General features: G+C 54.2%; 4 protein-coding genes across 4 annotated transcripts; 1 reads left to right on the plus strand and 3 right to left on the minus strand.

Moving 5' to 3' along the window:
* Positions 1 to 3,327: 3,327 nt before the first annotated feature.
* On the minus strand, positions 3,328 to 4,895 carry BDP81DRAFT_463886 (oxalate decarboxylase family bicupin; the record flags this gene model as incomplete). The annotated part of the gene is made up of 4 exons (XM_060594078.1): positions 3,328 to 4,022; positions 4,079 to 4,203; positions 4,259 to 4,473; positions 4,533 to 4,895. 4 exons carry the CDS (start codon positions 4,893 to 4,895, stop codon positions 3,328 to 3,330), a joined length of 1,398 nt encoding a protein of 465 aa, XP_060441333.1.
* A 2,062-nt stretch (positions 4,896 to 6,957) lies between these two features.
* BDP81DRAFT_452812 (uncharacterized protein) lies at positions 6,958 to 7,702 on the plus strand (the record flags this gene model as incomplete). Its single annotated transcript, XM_060592777.1, has 2 exons — positions 6,958 to 6,983; positions 7,045 to 7,702. The coding sequence occupies 2 exons, from the start codon at positions 6,958 to 6,960 to the stop codon at positions 7,700 to 7,702; spliced, it is 684 nt and encodes a 227-aa protein (XP_060441334.1).
* Positions 7,703 to 8,232: 530 nt separating this feature from the next.
* BDP81DRAFT_435604 (uncharacterized protein) lies at positions 8,233 to 9,710 on the minus strand. The gene is made up of 2 exons (XM_060591067.1): positions 9,084 to 9,710; positions 8,233 to 9,024 (listed from the first exon to the last, which is right to left on the minus strand). The coding sequence occupies exons 1-2, from the start codon at positions 9,307 to 9,309 to the stop codon at positions 8,621 to 8,623; spliced, it is 630 nt and encodes a 209-aa protein (XP_060441335.1). The 5' UTR covers positions 9,310 to 9,710; the 3' UTR covers positions 8,233 to 8,620.
* Positions 9,711 to 11,039: 1,329 nt separating this feature from the next.
* Positions 11,040 to 14,125, minus strand: BDP81DRAFT_397641 (uncharacterized protein; the record flags this gene model as incomplete). Its single annotated transcript, XM_060588352.1, has 2 exons — positions 11,040 to 11,124; positions 11,184 to 14,125. The coding sequence occupies 2 exons, from the start codon at positions 14,123 to 14,125 to the stop codon at positions 11,040 to 11,042; spliced, it is 3,027 nt and encodes a 1,008-aa protein (XP_060441336.1).
* Between the last annotated feature and the right edge of the window lie 2,135 nt (positions 14,126 to 16,260).

A 16,260-nucleotide genomic window follows, 5' to 3' on the forward strand; every position in this document is an offset into this window, starting at 1 on the left:
TGATTTTGAGTTTACGCCCTTTAGACTTTGTCTTGGACTTGATATCTCAGCACTTGGCACCCGAGAGCCGCAATGCTAAGTCGACTGCCAAGTGCCGGTGTTTCTTGGCCTCCTCGTGGCTACCGACGACTTACCAAAGCACGATCCAGTCTTGGCGGTTGCACATCGAATCTTGTGAGACAGCAAGAGCGTTGAAAAGGACGGACGATCGCCACCGGCAGACAAAACGGGCCGACCTCATGGGCAGTCAGAGCAGAATTTCAGGGTGTGTAGGTGCGTACTGTATGTATATGAGTGATGAGTGAGCGAGTGAGTGAGTGAGAGGATGAGTGACAAGTGTGTGTGTGTGTGTGTGTGTGTGTGTGTGTGTGTGTGTGTATGTATGATGACTGGGTGATGCCACGGCTAGCACTGCGGTAGTCAAAAAAGCGTCAAGCCAAGAAATAGGCAAGTCCCAGTCGCTCTTAGCGAACACCGACACTTCGTACCTAAAGCACGTTCTTGGGGTTGCATGCATTGGCAGTCTACACGGGAAGCTTGGCGGCAAGACATATCGAATTTTCTCATCCGGATTGGTGACTAGAGATAACAGGCTCTCCCATCCAAGACACAGAACACTTGGCTTCCTCTGATGCTCTCTCTGGCGCACGCAGCGCATGCGTGGGACCTTTTCGTCTCAGATTTCTTCTGCAGGACTGGAGTTGACCGAAACTCGAAGGGTTGTAATGATGTATGTGGTATCCATGTTCCATATCAAAGGTGACGACGACGCAATACAGAGCCCCATTTCTTTGGTATGCAAGATACCGCGGACTTAGTCGTGCAACCCGAAAGCGGGAAGTGTGTTTGATTCTTTCTCTCGCAGTCCTATCGTTCCGTCAGGTCTCTATCTTTCTTCGCCTCTCTCAATCTCTCGACCTGCCTGTAAGTATCAGAGGTACGTTAGTTTTGACGCAAGACCGGAATTCCCTCCGTTGTCCACTTCCCTTCCCGTCAACTAAAGACCAAGACGCGGGGTACATACCCGTCCAATAGCGCTCCCGTCGCGCCCATCGGCTCTAGCAGGGCCATCTTGGATAGACGAACGCAATGACGAGGCGAGATGTCGTGTGCCGGGTGGTGGGCGTGCTCCCAGGACTCCACCGAAAATTGTCCCACACCTTCTTTCCAGTCTCCGCTCTCTGTGCTCCCCCAAGTGACCCCTGCAAGTAGCGTTCGATTCGACGGGACAAGCTTTTGATTTCCCCGGTTGAGGTGGTATGCCAAGCCCGCGAATCAGGTGCCGTATTCCGGCCATGCAGACCGGGGTGAAGTCCGGGCTTGACCGGGGGTTAGGCCTCTGCGACTCGGTGCTAGCCTAACTCGAGTGACTCGCAAGCGGAGAGGGAAAAGGAGGAGCCACGGAGCCTAGGAAGAGGAGACCATTAACAAGCAGCCCGCTGCGAGAATCCATGGAGATGTGAAGGCAGTTCGGCGGGCGGCGAGCGGCAAGTGGATTGTGGGCCACAGAACAACTTGACAAGGGCGACAAGAGCCGAGGGTGAACGGGGGTTGAGACCTTGCTAGTTGCTATATGTAGCATCCCTAACTGGACGTACATGTTTCTTCGATTAAGATGCTGCAGTCACACTGACGAGGGTTGTATTAGATCCATGCTCACTGGTCGAAACCCGGGTGATGTCTACCACGGTATGTTTGCCCAGTATGTGCCAGTGCCCTTTTCCTGCAACCCCAACGAATCAACTCACGTTGCCGTTGGGATGGGAATAGCTTTCCATCGAACAACACCAGGGGTATTCTCGCTTTCGCGCTCTGCCTCCAAGCTTACCTAGTCAGTCAGTCATTCAGTCAGTCAGTCGGTGATGTGCCCAGTTCCAATGCCCCCCTCATCCCTCATCCTCATTGCCCCTTGGTGCTCGCATTTACCCCTCTTTGCCATGTCTCTTTCTCCCAGTCTCCAACTTTCCAAGAATAGGAATGGGTGTCGTCAACCGCAACGTTCACACCCATACAGAAGTTCCTAACCCTACAGGCTTAGAGGCCTGCTGCCCGCACCGGGAAATGGACCGAAAAAAGAGAGAAGGCACAAAAAATTGGACGATGCAGGCAGCGGAAACGGCCTTGTCAGCTTTCCCACTGCACCATAATCACCACCACAGACATCGAATGCCTGCCTGCCTTTCAACTCTGCTGGAACGGAACTATTGGCCCGGATTGATGGTGTCGTCGCCGTGCGGGGTTCGTTCCATGAGGATTGCGATTCTTTCTGCTCGTCGCTCTCGACGCTTCGGTCACCGGTCACCACCTTCTTGATCCATCTTACGGCTCTACGCACCCCTAGCCTCAAGCCCCCCCCCCCCCCCCCCCCCCCCCCCCCGGCCCCCTGGGATCCCCTTTCCCGTCATTCTTTTTTGTCTTCTGCGTTTCTTACCGCCGGCTCCCACCCTGCGATAAGCCTAAATCGGGCACGAAGGGGACGTGTCCAGAGGGGTTCCCTCTCCCTCTCGCATGCAACGAGACTACGAGAGCCTGGCCGCGGGTCACGGATGGGCGTCGCGAACCTGGCTGCTACAGCCTATTGCAGTCGTGTTCCTCCCATGCCGAGGGAGAAAAGCTGCAATCAACTAATATGGCGCCCACCCCTCGTTCCATTAGATCTATTTGAGGCAGCGGTATCTGGTTAGACCAGGTTCTTAGTAACGGACGTCGTTCGGAGACCTGTCGGTAAGAGAAAGAGGTAGTTGTATAATGATCTGTCGGTGATGGGATGAGAGCAGTAGTAGGTATACGTGGGCGTCTTCGCTGGCTCTAGTTCCAGTTTGAGAAGCGAAGGAGGCGATCTATGCGCGGCTGACTTGATGGTGATACATGGGGCTGGACTTGGCAGCGGGAACTGAGTAATCCGATCGTGTTTGGACGAAAGCTTTCCAGAGTGGCCGGCATGGATACCCTTTGCAAGCCCAGTTCTGTCAGTAAACCTAGAGTAGGTTACCTTGACTTCATAGACTCTGAGCCAAAAAGGCTTTTATCTGATGGCGGTGGGGGGACACAGTATCAAAGAGAGAAAGAGCGAAGGCGCGAGAATGGGCTTGATTCTAGACATCATAGACTTTGTTGCCAAAGAATAATGAAATGGTATTATTGACTGATCAACAATTTCTGTCGACAAATGAGATGATGTTTTTGTCCCCTGGCTGTAGACGTTTCATCGCCCAACGAAACAAAACGCCGCCAGAGCACAGACGATGACCGAGGGCAAAAGACTCAGCCACCTCGTTCCCGTTTCCAATGTTTCCATGCATGATGTTTCCGTGTAGTGTTTGCCCATCAAAGTTCCTCCGTTTCGGTCTGAACAGCCTCGGCATCGACGGTAGTGTCCTTGGTGATCTCGTCCTTCTCAGCGCTCTTGACCTTGTCCCAGAACTTCTCTCCAGCGTCGGGATCGTTGGCGAAGAGGTGGTCGACGACCAGCTTCTTGGGCGTCTCACCCATCCACTGGAATAGAGAAAAGTCTCTAAACTCGTCGGCGCGGAAGATTTCGAGCATCTCAAGGGGTTCGTCGCCAATGTTCTCCACAAAGTGACCCATGTTCTTCGGGACGATGCCAACGTCGCCCGGCACGTAGTCGAATGTCCTGGCGTTTCCTTCCGAGGCGAAAATCGTGACTCTGGCGCGGCCCTTGATGAAGAAGGACCACTCGTCGGCGTTGGGGTGCCAGTGCATCTCGCGGAGGGCGCCGGGCTCGATGATGGCGTGGGCGGCGGCGATGGTCTTTGAGATCGGGAAGTTCTTGGAGTCAGTCACTCTGACTTCACCGCCAGAGGTCTTCTTGGGTTCCTGTGCGAGCATCTTGTGCGTGAATTGGTGCTTTGACTTCTTGACTCCCTTTCCGTCGGGGGCTTCGTGGCTGATGGAGCCGGGCGTGGTTCCTTGGAAAATGTACTTCTCTCCCTCGGGGATGTTGGCGAAGACCTCGGGGGCAAGCTTGAAGTTCTTTGAGATGACAGACTTCGGGGTGTGGGCTGTTATATTGTCAGTCAATGTAATTGTCTTCTGTCTCTCGTAGGTGGCACCGTACCAAGCCAGTCAGTAAGGATGAAGGTAGACTCCTCAGAAAAGTGACCGTCGTCGAAAATCAAGAGGAACTCGGTTCCGTTCTCGCCAAGGCCTTGGAGGGAGTGAGGCACACCAGAGGGGAAGTACCTGTGTAGAATTATTTAGCACGAGTAGTATAAGCAGAAGGCGAGTGGAAACAAACCAGAGGTCACCCTTTTGGACATCGTCAATGAAGTTTCCTCCCTCGTAGTCAATGGCAGTGATACGGCAGCTTCCATCAAGGACGTAGGCCCATTCAGCTTCCTTATGCCAGTGGAGTTCGCGGACGACTCCCTCGTCTAGGCGCATGTTGACACCGGCCAGCTCGATGCTGGTAGGAAGCTCGCGAATGGTGGTTTGTCTAGTCCAACCACCCTCCTATAAACAATGAATTAGCAACCATTAAGCTCCAACGAAGGCTACGCGGACAAACAAACCTCAATGCGGATATGGGAGTCAGCAAAACTCCAACGCATGTTGGCTAGATTGCCGTGATCAGTGCCCGGCGGTCGAACCAGATCCGGGTTCTGTCTGGATCGAGCTTCGTTCCAAGGACCGAGAACAGAAGCGCCGAGGCCATTGCGGTATGGCAAGGGATCGAGCTCATCACCAATGGAGTCGATGGGACCATCGTACTTGTCCTTGTGGCCGGGGGTGTAGGGAGGCGAGCCACTGCGGTATTTTGTAGGAAGACCTTTGCCGTCAAGGAGGCGCTGGCGAGGGCTGTCCTGGACGGGAACAGCGAGAGTCGGAGCGATGAAGCTCAAGACAGCTCCCGAGAGGAGCAACGGGAGATGCATGATGGTGGTGAGAAGCGTGTAAGAAGAGGATGTCAGGAAGAAGGAGCTGCAGGTGATCTGTCTTTCATAACGAGAAAGGTCAATTGGTCGCGCTGGCTTTTATATTCCACACTTTGGAGCCAAGACGCGAAGATCTCCGGTCCTGAGCTGGGAAGATTTCGGAGCTCGAGGCTCGGAGAAGTTCCTGATTGACCAAATGGCCATACGGTTTCGAACCCCTGGTAAGCTGTCTCGACCAGTTACACTGCTATCGGAGGCCCTACTGAGGTTCGGTAGTGTAGTCGACCATAGAAAGCCTGCCTCCGAGTGAATGCCGACGCATCTCCGCATCCCATGGGTCGAGGACCTGAGAACATGGAGCTATCAATGATGTGAGGTGAGGTGAGGAGGAGGAGCTCAACCGAGCGCAGCGAGCTGTCGATGCTGCGGGGTACTGCTGTAATCGGCGCTGCCCAGGCCCCCTTTACCCCAAGCTCCGACCCCTGTAGGCGGTAAATGATTGGAGGCCACTGCGTATCATTGGCGACCTGGGCTGGTCTTTTGGCATGTTGGACGGGACGGCACCAGGCAAGAGTGGTAAAGCTTGGCTGGTTCTGCAACGATTCTGAAGGGGGTGAAGAAGACAGGACGAGTGGAAGATGCAGAAGACAATTCGACAAGTACTGTGTAGACGATTATTACATCAAAACGATGATGCGTTGTACACAAGATGTTCCGTTTTGTGCACACTACTGGATTTGTGCATAAAATAAAACTTCCTCAAACGGCAAGACCACTTTAAGTGAGGTACCTACCTGCCTGTCTGCGTTCCTGCCTACCTCACCTTCCTTGGCTTGGATCACGTTACCTCGCTTGCCTGTGACTTCACCCTGGGTAATGTCACCCGCCTCTTTTTCTTGGCCTGGATGTACATAGCCTGGAACATTCGAGTGTGCATTCAGATCAAGGAGTCCGAGTCTTGGCATCAAGAAGAAGGAGATCATTTACCGTGGTAATTTGTAATGGGGTTCCGTCTTGCCCATGACGTGGTGGAAAGAATTCAGATCGTCAGAATTCGGGTACCACTGCTATGACTGATGTGCCTGGAATAATTCCCGCTGCTTCTGTTACTCTATGACACAACGCTAGTGAATGATTTGAATGAATATTATGGCGACCGCTCTGGGAGTTTTCAGGTCTGCACAAGGACTAGCTACCTGCCTGATGATGAAATCTCGGCCATGACCATTTTTTGGCGTCGATTCGTATGAGTAATATCTCACTGCTCCAGAGCTAGAGTAGATAATGATGGCGTAAAAAAAAGTCTACGAGAAAACATGAAGTGCCGCCCCTAAGCAGCGGAGACCGCATAGGAGCACGAACGAATCAACTGTTACGGAGAGCAATATATGAAGAATTTCAGTATACACAGTGATAACTAAAGACCATTCTATCTGACATAAAGTGTTCCACGATTTATGAAAGTCTGAAGTGGTCTCATGGAAGCTTAATGTTTCAACTTGCGAAACGAATAATATGGCATATCCTGACCCTAAGGATAAAGGAACCCTTGATAGTTACTTCACATGTTTTTCCTGTCTATGTAAATTTAACGAGAAATAGGCTCGTAGAGCTACATGATCTCTGCTGAGAAAAGCTATACGTCTTGATTTGGAAGTTAACATCAAGCAAACGTATCTGTCTTCTTGTTATGTTTGATGTTGGAACTAGTCTTTATCGAGAAGATACTCGACCAATCTCATTTAAACAAGAACCAACTAGGTACGATCATTCAAGGGAAGGTGCCTGAAAGGAAGCCTTCTTCAATCTTGAAGTATCAGAACTCGGCAGCCTCAAACGGGATCAATCCTAGGCACGTAGACCATAGAAACGGCAGGTTAGGGCTTTGACAAAGGCCCCGCGTCGATGAATTCACACACGTCCTCCATGATGCCGTCACTGGCCTGCTTTCAAAATCAAAACAAACCATCAAGGCTTTCTTCCTCTTCTCCAAAACACTTCAAAGGCAGTCGCCAACCTAGCAAAGCTTCGAACTGCCAGCAAAGGACTCCATCAGAGCAAGATGGAAAATCATCTGAAGCCTGGCGTGTATGTATCATATCCAATGGCTACGACTAGTTTTCCAAGATCTAACAGTTGAAAAATCCAGGCACTATATCGTCATCAATGGACGATATTATGTCGCGAAGGACCTCCACCCGGCCAACTTTGGCGATCCGGTCGTCAAACCCGCGGCTGGTGACCCGAAGCCTCAGTCGGAAGGCCGAGTAGTCTTGGCCAACCTGAGACCTCGTGTTAGGGTGCCCATCATCCTCAAGAAGAACCCTGGCGCCCATGTCGACGAAGGGTTCGACAAGCTCTACGACAGAACCAATCTCTACAAGCCGTTGGGTCCAGGTCTTGCGCAGGAGGATGAGGGACGGGTCGGAAAGGCTGGCCAAAGATTAGACGTTGATCAGCACTTCCATCGTAACAATCCTTACAGTATCCCTTCACCTATGCATCGCTATCCAGTTCTGCCCGATCTCAATGGCTGCGCGGAGAACGAAGTTGCTCCCGTGCCCGATGGCCTCGAGCACCAGAAGCATGCCCCTATGGCCCCCATGGCTCCTTGGCACCCCAATAACCTCCAGGAGTCGGCTATCCGCGAGCATGAACGCGCCATGGCCGCCATCCACGACTACGTCATTGCTGGGCAGCAGCCGCAGCATCTCAACCCATTCAACGACGCTTACCAGGCTCAGCAGCACGGTAACCAGCCTCAGGCCCAGGCACAGCAGCCTCCCGGACCAGCTGGCGATCTCTAGAACGGACAGCCGCCTGCGCCTGGCCCGCCCCGTGGACTTCACAGAGAGCGCTTCGGAATCTTCCGCCCCAGCACACCTTACGTTCCCTTGTACCCTGGTATCGATTTATCCGTCGATGTGGGAGCTCATGATCTTCCCATGGCTTGGCTTGCGAAGTTTGGTTGCACTCGATGTGAGCTTAGATTCCCCTACGGAGATGCTCTCCGAAACCACCTGATCAATGTTCACTACCTGGACTATCATCACCTGGGAATGGGCGAGCTCATTCAGTGGGCCACCGAAGAGGTCCCCTTGGGAGAGGACATGGATGAATACATGCCACACTATTAATCGCTTAACGCTGGCTGGTGTGGCTACTCTTGCAATCTGAATTCATCTGGCATTCCCTAATAGGATATCACTTTCTCGTTGGAGTGCATGAGCAAACACGAGATGATGGGCAGGGAGTTATGAGTCTGGATTGATGATTTTGGCATGAAAAGGATGACGAGGCGTGGGACTGACATGGCTGTTGAACCGTTCGGATGAGAGCACATGTACTTTTAGCACATTCAGCAGTGATAGCCTATGGGCATACCTGTCAATCGCAAGAACCCATGTTGACATTGAACTGAAGACGTGATATCTGATAAATCCAAATTGCCGATGAATCACAATGCATCAAGATGAATGATATGAGGACAAGATGAGACTGAGTCACTGTGAATATTCATCGCAGTGGTGAAGAGACATTTCACACAAATCGTACGCAAGACGATGTAGCGTAAAATTGAATGAAAGCGATTACTATTACATCTATATTTTGTGCGCCCCGTTTTTCTAGACTGACACGCCCAAGATGCGCTAAAGTCTGTCTACAGCGTGGCCCAGGACATATCCCTTGCTATATGTAGAGCCGCGCCAGCTTTGCGAACCCGATTACAAGTAGGCAAGAGCACCAAGGGCAAGGGCGGCCAGGAGGCCAACGGGACCCTGGGTAGCGGCACCGTTGACGGTGACGGGGGTTACGGTGGCAGTAGCAGTAGAGCTGCCGCTGGTGGTGGTGGTGGCGCTCGTGACAACAGCGGTGCGAGTCGTGCCGGCGGCCGCAGATGAAGCAGCGCTGGTGACAGCGACAGAAGCAGCCGAAGAGACGGAAGAGGCCGCGGAAGCAGCCTTGCTGGTGGCAGCAGAGGCAATGGAGGAGACAGCGGCGGAGGCCGAGGCAACAACGGAAGAAGCCGCGGCAGAGGCCGAAGCGACGACCGAGGAAGCGGCCGAGGCGGGGCCACCACCACCGGCGACGGCGGCGCAGATCTTGCCAGCGGCGGGGAGGACCTGGTCTTGAGGGGCAGAGTTAGGACCTCGGTGAGACAGGCGAGGGACTTGGTGATGAACTTACTGACGGCAACGTCGGCACCGCAGCTAGCGAGGACGCAAGGAGTACCGGCGGTGACGATGGCCTGGTAGTTGGCAGGGCTGCACAGGCAGGAAATGTCACCTGCAGTGCACTTGCCGGTGGAGGTGACGGCGTCGGCCAAGCACTTCTGGGCACAAGTGGGAACGTCGGCGAGGGACTGGGCGGCGACGAGGCCAGCGAAGGCGATGATGGCAGCAGAGAACTTCATGTTGACGGTTGTGATATGTCGAGTGACTTGACTAGAAGTTGAATGATCAAGATTTTGAACTTGGACGACAACGAGAGTGTTGGTTATACCGGGTGAAGCGAGAGTTGAGTGAGCTGATGAGAGGGGAGGAACCGGAAATCGAAAAGGTGGAAACACTTGCTTCTCATATACACCCCGGACTGCCTACCTTTAGGTCACCGAAATAAACATGTGCGGGGATTTACACCCGATCTATTCCTAGCTTGGGCCGGGACAGCTTTGTCTAAGTTTGAAGTGAGACTGAGCTGTTCTCGTAAGTATCCAGTTTTCGGGCTGCGAAGACGAGCATTGGAATGTTGTGGTTCAGCGTTTGCAGCCACACACGTTCCCACTTCCGTCCCTGAGACACACGAGGCCAATCAGAGCTGCCAATTCCTCTTCATCAGCTCCTAAGTTCCTGTGGCGTCTAGACCTGACCGCAGCTTGTTGAGAAGTGTGCCTGACCGGGCCCAAGCCGGATTCAGCAGCGAATGATGGCGCCGAGAGCGTCCGCATGTTTTGATGTTGAGAGGCACCGCGGGAATGCATGGCTTTCTTGAGATTCCTTAGCCTCTCGCGTCTCGGTTGGGGTGGGAGGAGGTACTGAATACAGCTGCCGCGGAGAGCTGTCACGGGTGCGGCGTCATCGATCGACCTTGAGAGCCCTGAAGCTGTACGAGAGGGTGAGGAGGTTATGACCTCACTAGAGCTCGGAAAGTATCAATACGAATATTGGTGGAGGTAACTTCATGGCGTTCATCTCATTACCTAAGGTAGGGTGCTCCCCTCAAAGTTACCCACAATGTGGTGGACTGAATGAGTGAGACAATAATAAAGCTTGACATTCTGGATCCCGCGGGGAAAAGAGGAAAACACACAGGGGGATGGAATTTTTGCAGTACATCTGATAAACCTGATGGGCAGCAGTATTGAGAATAAGCGAGGTCTTTTCGCTGAGCCGAGGATGCGGTAAACTTGTTAAAACACCAAAGGCCGCCTATCGTGAACTATTGAAGCAGAATCTCCACGAGGCATGGCGTCGGCCAATCGGTTGGCGCATTTCTTGGCGGACGTGGCCCGGATCGACTAGATGCGCTGACGGAGGCATAAGCTTGTGCTGCCAGCACCAACAAGTCGGTTCATGTTGACTAAAGAGTAAGTGTTGCTCTAATATCTCCGGCGGGCCACGTTGTTGAGCTAGTCGTTGGCGCGCCCGAGGACGTGATGGGCCGTGGCAGTCTGACAGGTCAGGAGCTGCAAGCTACTACACGAGCACGGCGTGAAGGGGATCCAATAGATGGCAATAATGATTACCTGACAGCCTACGCTGGCGCTATCTAAATACAAGACCAAGTAACTAGCTATACGACACAAGAAGTCTACAAGATGCATGCTGTTTCGCGCCCTTGAGGGCACACCGTCTTCCAGAATCCGCCCATGCGATCCGTTACATGTCTAGTCCGTTCCGTATCCATGCCCATTCCAAATTCCACAGTGACAAAGGAGAAGAGTAAAAGTATCAATGAAAAACCCAAACGACGAACCGATCCATCGCATGCTATGTTGCCCCAACACAGAAGAGAAGAAAGAAAACACACAAAGAAAATGCTATACTCGTGCTATCCATCCGTCAGTCCGTCCTTCGCCACGCTAAACACCCCATCATTCCCTCGCTATTCCCATGTCCGTAATACCAAATAAGTCGTGAGGATTTAGTCGCTCTTGTCGCCCTCGGAGTGAGAGTGCTGAGACGACGACCTCTTCATACCCCGAAGATCGCATCGTCGTACGATTTGACTAAACATAACAGTCAGTATAGTGCTCAGCAGCATTGAACAGCGATGTAGTTGACTTACATTCCGCCTCGTTCATTGGGGTTCCGTACGACCACCAACTGCTCCTTCTTCTTATCGTCATTTTTCTTCGTCTTCGTCGGCGCCCTCGCATGAGACGACTCCCGTGAGCGCGACGACTGCACCGATGGCGTAGCCAAACGTCCCCGCAGCTGACCGATCTGGTCCTTGAGGCTGTTTACCTCGGCGATCGAAGCGTCGTAGGAAGCGCGTATGCCGTCGAGCTGGGCATTGACGAGAGACAGCTGTGATGTCAAGGTTGCGTTCTCCTGGCGCAGCGCAGGCGCCATGACGGCCTCCGTCTCTAGCCGTGCGACGCGGGTGACGAGATCGTCGCGTTCGGCGGTGAGGGAGCCGAGCTTGACTGTCTCGGACTGGAGCTGGTCGTTGCGGTCCGTGAGCTCGGCGATGCGGTTGCGGAGCTCCTCCATGACCGCGGGCTCGGAGGGCGTGATGGACTTGGCGGATACGGACTCGGCCTTCTCGGAGACGGCATCGGCTTCGACGGGCGCTGCCTCCGGCTCGGGGGCCGGGGCGGGCTCAGGCTCGACTACCTCAGGCTCGGGCCCGGGCTCGGGGGCGGGCTCAGGTTCGACTACCTCAGGCTCGGGCTCAGGGACGGCCTTGGAGAGCTCAGAGGGCGCGGCGGATATGACACTGGCGGCGTCGTCTTTGACTTCCTCTGGTGCCGGTGCTGGTGCCTCTTCGACGACCTCAGCCTCCTCGATGACTTCGATGACGGGAACCGCAGGAGGCTCCTCCACTGGCGGCGCGGGTGGTGCTTCCTCGGGCGCCGGAGGAGCCGGAGGAGCCTCTTCGGGAGCGGGCGGGATCTCGTCATCGTCGCCCTTGACAGTGTCTGTATCGCTGTCGTCCGCGGAGCCGATGACGGAAGGGGCGGCGGAGCCGATAACTGATGGCGCGAGTGAGCCGGGGAGAGAGCCGGCGATAGACCCCATAAGTGACTCAGCACGTCGGAGCTCGCTAGTGACGGACTCATTCTCATCCTTGAGCGACTCGTTCTCCGAGCGGAGAATGTCGCGTTCCTCTGCGAGACTTGAGATCTGAGACATCTTGTCGTCTTGGTCCTTGAGAAGCTCGCCGACCTGCCCCTTGAGTGTCGTGTTCTTGCCCTTGAGCCCTTCGATGCGGCTTCTGAGCTTGTCGTACTTGGTCTTGAAGCCCTCGAGGTCCTTTACCTGCGTCTCGAGCTCACCCTTGCTGAGTTCAAGCTCGCCCTTGGTGGCTTCGAGGCTCTCGAAGCGGGTCTGGATGTCGGTGTGGGTAGTCTCGAGCTCTGTGAGACGGACCTCGACCTCTTGTTTCTCGACTTCAAGCGCGCCGAAGCGGGTCTGAATGTCGTTCTTCTCGGTGCTCAGCTTCTCCATATCGGCCTCGAGGCCCTTCTTTTCGGCGTCGAGAGCATCAAAGCTGGCCTGGGCGTCCTTCTTCTCCGTCTCGAGCTTCTCAATGTTGGCCTCGAGACCCTTCTTCTGTTGGTCGAGGTCGTCGATGCGTGCCTCCAGGCCCTTCTTGGCCTCTGTCAAGGCGCCGTTCTCCCTGTTGAGCTCGTCGACTTGGGGCTTGTACTTGTCGACTTCCATGCGAAGGAGGTCACGCTCGGCGGTGATGTCACCGATCTCAGTGCCTTTGCGAATGAGGTCCGTCTCGAGTCCGGTGACACGGAGCTCCATGGTGTTCTTGATCAACTCGAGGGCGGCAATCCTCTTGATGAGGGAGCGCTCGGTCTCCTTGGTGACGAAGTGAGCATCACCGACGCTCCTCTCTAGGTCATGGCATTGCGCCTCGAATTGCTTAGTGAGCTTCGCCTGCTCGACAAGGAGCTTCTCCTGCTCAATGAGATCCTTCTCAAGCACCGCGTTCTTAGTCGTGACTTCTGTTTTGGCATCCCTCTCTTGCTCGATCTCCTTCTCGAGCTTGACGGCGTTGACTTCGAGTTGTTCCTTGATGCCTTTGAGCTGGTCTCGTTCACGCTCAACATCATCAAGTCTCTTCTCGTGCTCACCAAGAGCGCTCCTAACGTCATCAAGGAGACGGCTTTGCTCATCGTAGTCGCGGGCGATCTTGTCCTTGAGCGTCTTCTCTTCACGGCGTCGCTTCTCGATCTTCTCCTTGTCGGCGGAGACTAGTGAAAGTCGGTCCAGGGCATCTCCGAGTCTTCTATCTGTGTCGGACTGCTTAGTGACGAGGCTCATAGCCTCCTCTCTCATGAGCTCGATCTTCTTGTTGAGCTCATCTTGGACCTTCTCACGTTCAATGAGATCATGTGAGGTAATGTGTTGGACCACGGGAGGGGCAGGGGCTACGGGGGCCACCTCGATGTGGATAGTTTGTCTCCTGGGAGCGACGACGTCAACGCGGGTGCCCTTGAGGTTGGCGGGCTTGGCTGGTGCAGGAGGAACGGCACTGGTCCTGACGACCTGCTTTTCGGTGGTGAATGGCCGAGTCCGAATGGCTTGGGTATATGAGTCGGACTTGGAAGAGTGAGAGTCAGAATCATCCACGCTCGTCGCGGTAGTGAGGCACGAGCTGGAGTCGAAGCTGAACTTTGACTCGACATCTGAATCATTGGTCTCGTCGGCTGTCGTGTAAAAGTTCTCGGTAGACCGTCTCCATGGGCGGCTGATCTCCGGGCGGAGTTCTGGGCGAGAAGGACGGGTGCGAAGCATGGGGGGTTTGAACTTCAAGGGAGGCTTTGCGGCGCCGCTCTTGTTCCTCCAGTTTCCGGGTGAGCCGACGCTCAAGTCGGATCCGCTGTCGTTTACCGAACGATCCATAGGGGCAAGTGAGATCTCGGAGACGTTGGCGTTGGAAAGATCGAGCCTCTCAAGAGGAGTATTGTCTGGGATGGAGACTGAGGGCCGCCTGAGTCTGGCGAAGCGACTGCGGCCCTTCGAGGGCACCGGGTCACGGGTAGGAGCCATGAGGACGGTGATGGAAAGATCTGAAATGGAGGTTCGCTCAAGAGCTGAGTAGCTCTGGTGAATAGTAATGTTCTTTTTTTGGGATCTCTCAAGTTATGTGCCAAGCTGGACGTCTGATCTGGGGCTGGTGGACTCTGCGAGTGACATTGAAAGTGTATTGGTAAGTTGATGAGGGGTAAAGTTGCATATCGGGTCTGCTCGGGTCTACAATCAAAGAATGATGAGATCGGAAGAGGAAGTCTAGATGTGGAGGCAGGTTGGTTTTGTTCAGAATATCCAGAGTATAGTGTTGTGAGAGGGAAGAAGGAGGAAAAAGGGAGGCGGAGGGCGATCTACGTACAGGAGCCCAACCGGCAGAAAATGATATTCGACACTGCCCGCCTTCATCCGTGGCCTCCCACCAGCGCGCTTACCCCCGTCCAATAGGGCACATACGTCAAAAACAAGTTCGGGGGCCCTTCGACTTCTCGTCCTCGAGCGGCGGGACACGGGCTCAACGGCATGGTCGAGCCAGACGAGCCAGCGTCAGGGATGAGGCGTGGCACCAGAGCGGGACTCCCAACTGGCCCTCCACGGAACCGTTTGGCGGGATGCCCAGCTTACATCCGGGACACAAAGTAGCGTCGAATATTGCAAACACAACGTCGTCACTCCATCGCCCTTCGGGCTGAGAGGGCTTGGCTCATTGGGCCATGCCGCTGTCAGGAGGAGCTAACCCTGCTTTCCTAGTCTATCGGCCGTGTCCACGGTCCACGGCGTACGCCCCCATGGTTTCCTGAACCCCCTGTCTAGACTCCATCAACGCTTCCCGTCTGCCGGGGATCAAAAAGCGGGAGACTGGGGGGTGCCACCATCCATCAGCTTGGGCGAATGGGTTCGGGTTCTGAAAGGGACTGAACCTAAGAATACAACTTTGCAATATCCCCAAGTGGCGATGAACATGTGTAAGTCTCCCGTTGCTGGACGGATTTGAGTCTCTCGACACTGCGGTACAGCTTTGAGGCCAACTGCTTCCGTTGGATCTCTGCTATGTTTGGCGACATATTCGTACTCGCACCCCCTCACTATTGGAAAAGTCCCGCCAACGAGTTGACGGCGGCGGTTGTTCATTGTCATGTCCATTCTCATGCCTTAGCTCGCTCTGTCGAGGGCCAAACAGGCTTGAAGCCCTATTTTGCAGGGGCTGAACGGGCCACCAAAGGGAAAAGAAAACAAATCAGAGAGTCTACTGTAGGCTGGGATGAGTCAGGAATTTTGGGGAAAAGACATGGGCTTCACAACCAGTCGATTTGGGCAGGGCAACCAGGCGGAAATGAATTCGACTGGCGGCCGTCTATTTTCCTCTTCTCCTCCCGTTTGTGCGCATGGTGTTGTGGGTTGGGCATCGATCACTTTGCTTTACTTGGGCTAGGCCGAGACAGTTGGGACGCAACAAACGTGGGATGAGCCACTAGAAGACTGCACGTTCCCGGAGACGACAGGGGGCCATGACTTGGACGTGGTGTTGTTTGATTCGTCCGCTTTGCGGGCCGAGCCATGTCGTCGAGTCCGGACCCTGGCCGGCATGTTGCCGGCCTCTCACCTCATTGTATGAAGGCTCAACGGAGTTCTGCTCTCTCGTTCAGCCGCCATGAAGATGAGGCATCTAGGAGGCTGGAAAATTGAATCGAAACGATGCCCATTAGTCTGAGTTTCTTCGCCCGGGTGCGTGGCTTATATGGTGGCAACAAGTCGAATAACGTGATCGTCTCCTGATGTCTGGCTTATCAGATGGAGGGGCACTCAAAAGTGGGCAGCGATAAACTCGTCCCGCTCTCGACATTCGGGGGGCTGGAATGTCCACGAACCCCTCATCAGTCTCCATTGGCCGATTGTTTATTCAAGTGGCGACGTGTCTCGTGTAACAAGTAACGTGGACCTCGTCAGGCGATACGGAGTACTCATGGGAACTTAGAAAGTCGCGAAATCTGTGGAACCTCCGGATTCCGGGTGGAGACGCGTCCGTCGCTGTTCGCGCATACTCCATATACCCTGGACAATAACGGGGAATCCATTTCCCATTCCCCTGGGTCAAACGGCGATTCCTTCTTTTCGCGGAATAACCACGCAATGATGCTAGCCATAGCCAACTAACT

This window comes from Colletotrichum phormii (genome assembly GCF_030913505.1).
Source record: "Colletotrichum phormii strain CBS 102054 chromosome Unknown BDP81scaffold_20, whole genome shotgun sequence".
NCBI lineage: Eukaryota > Fungi > Ascomycota > Sordariomycetes > Glomerellales > Glomerellaceae > Colletotrichum > Colletotrichum phormii.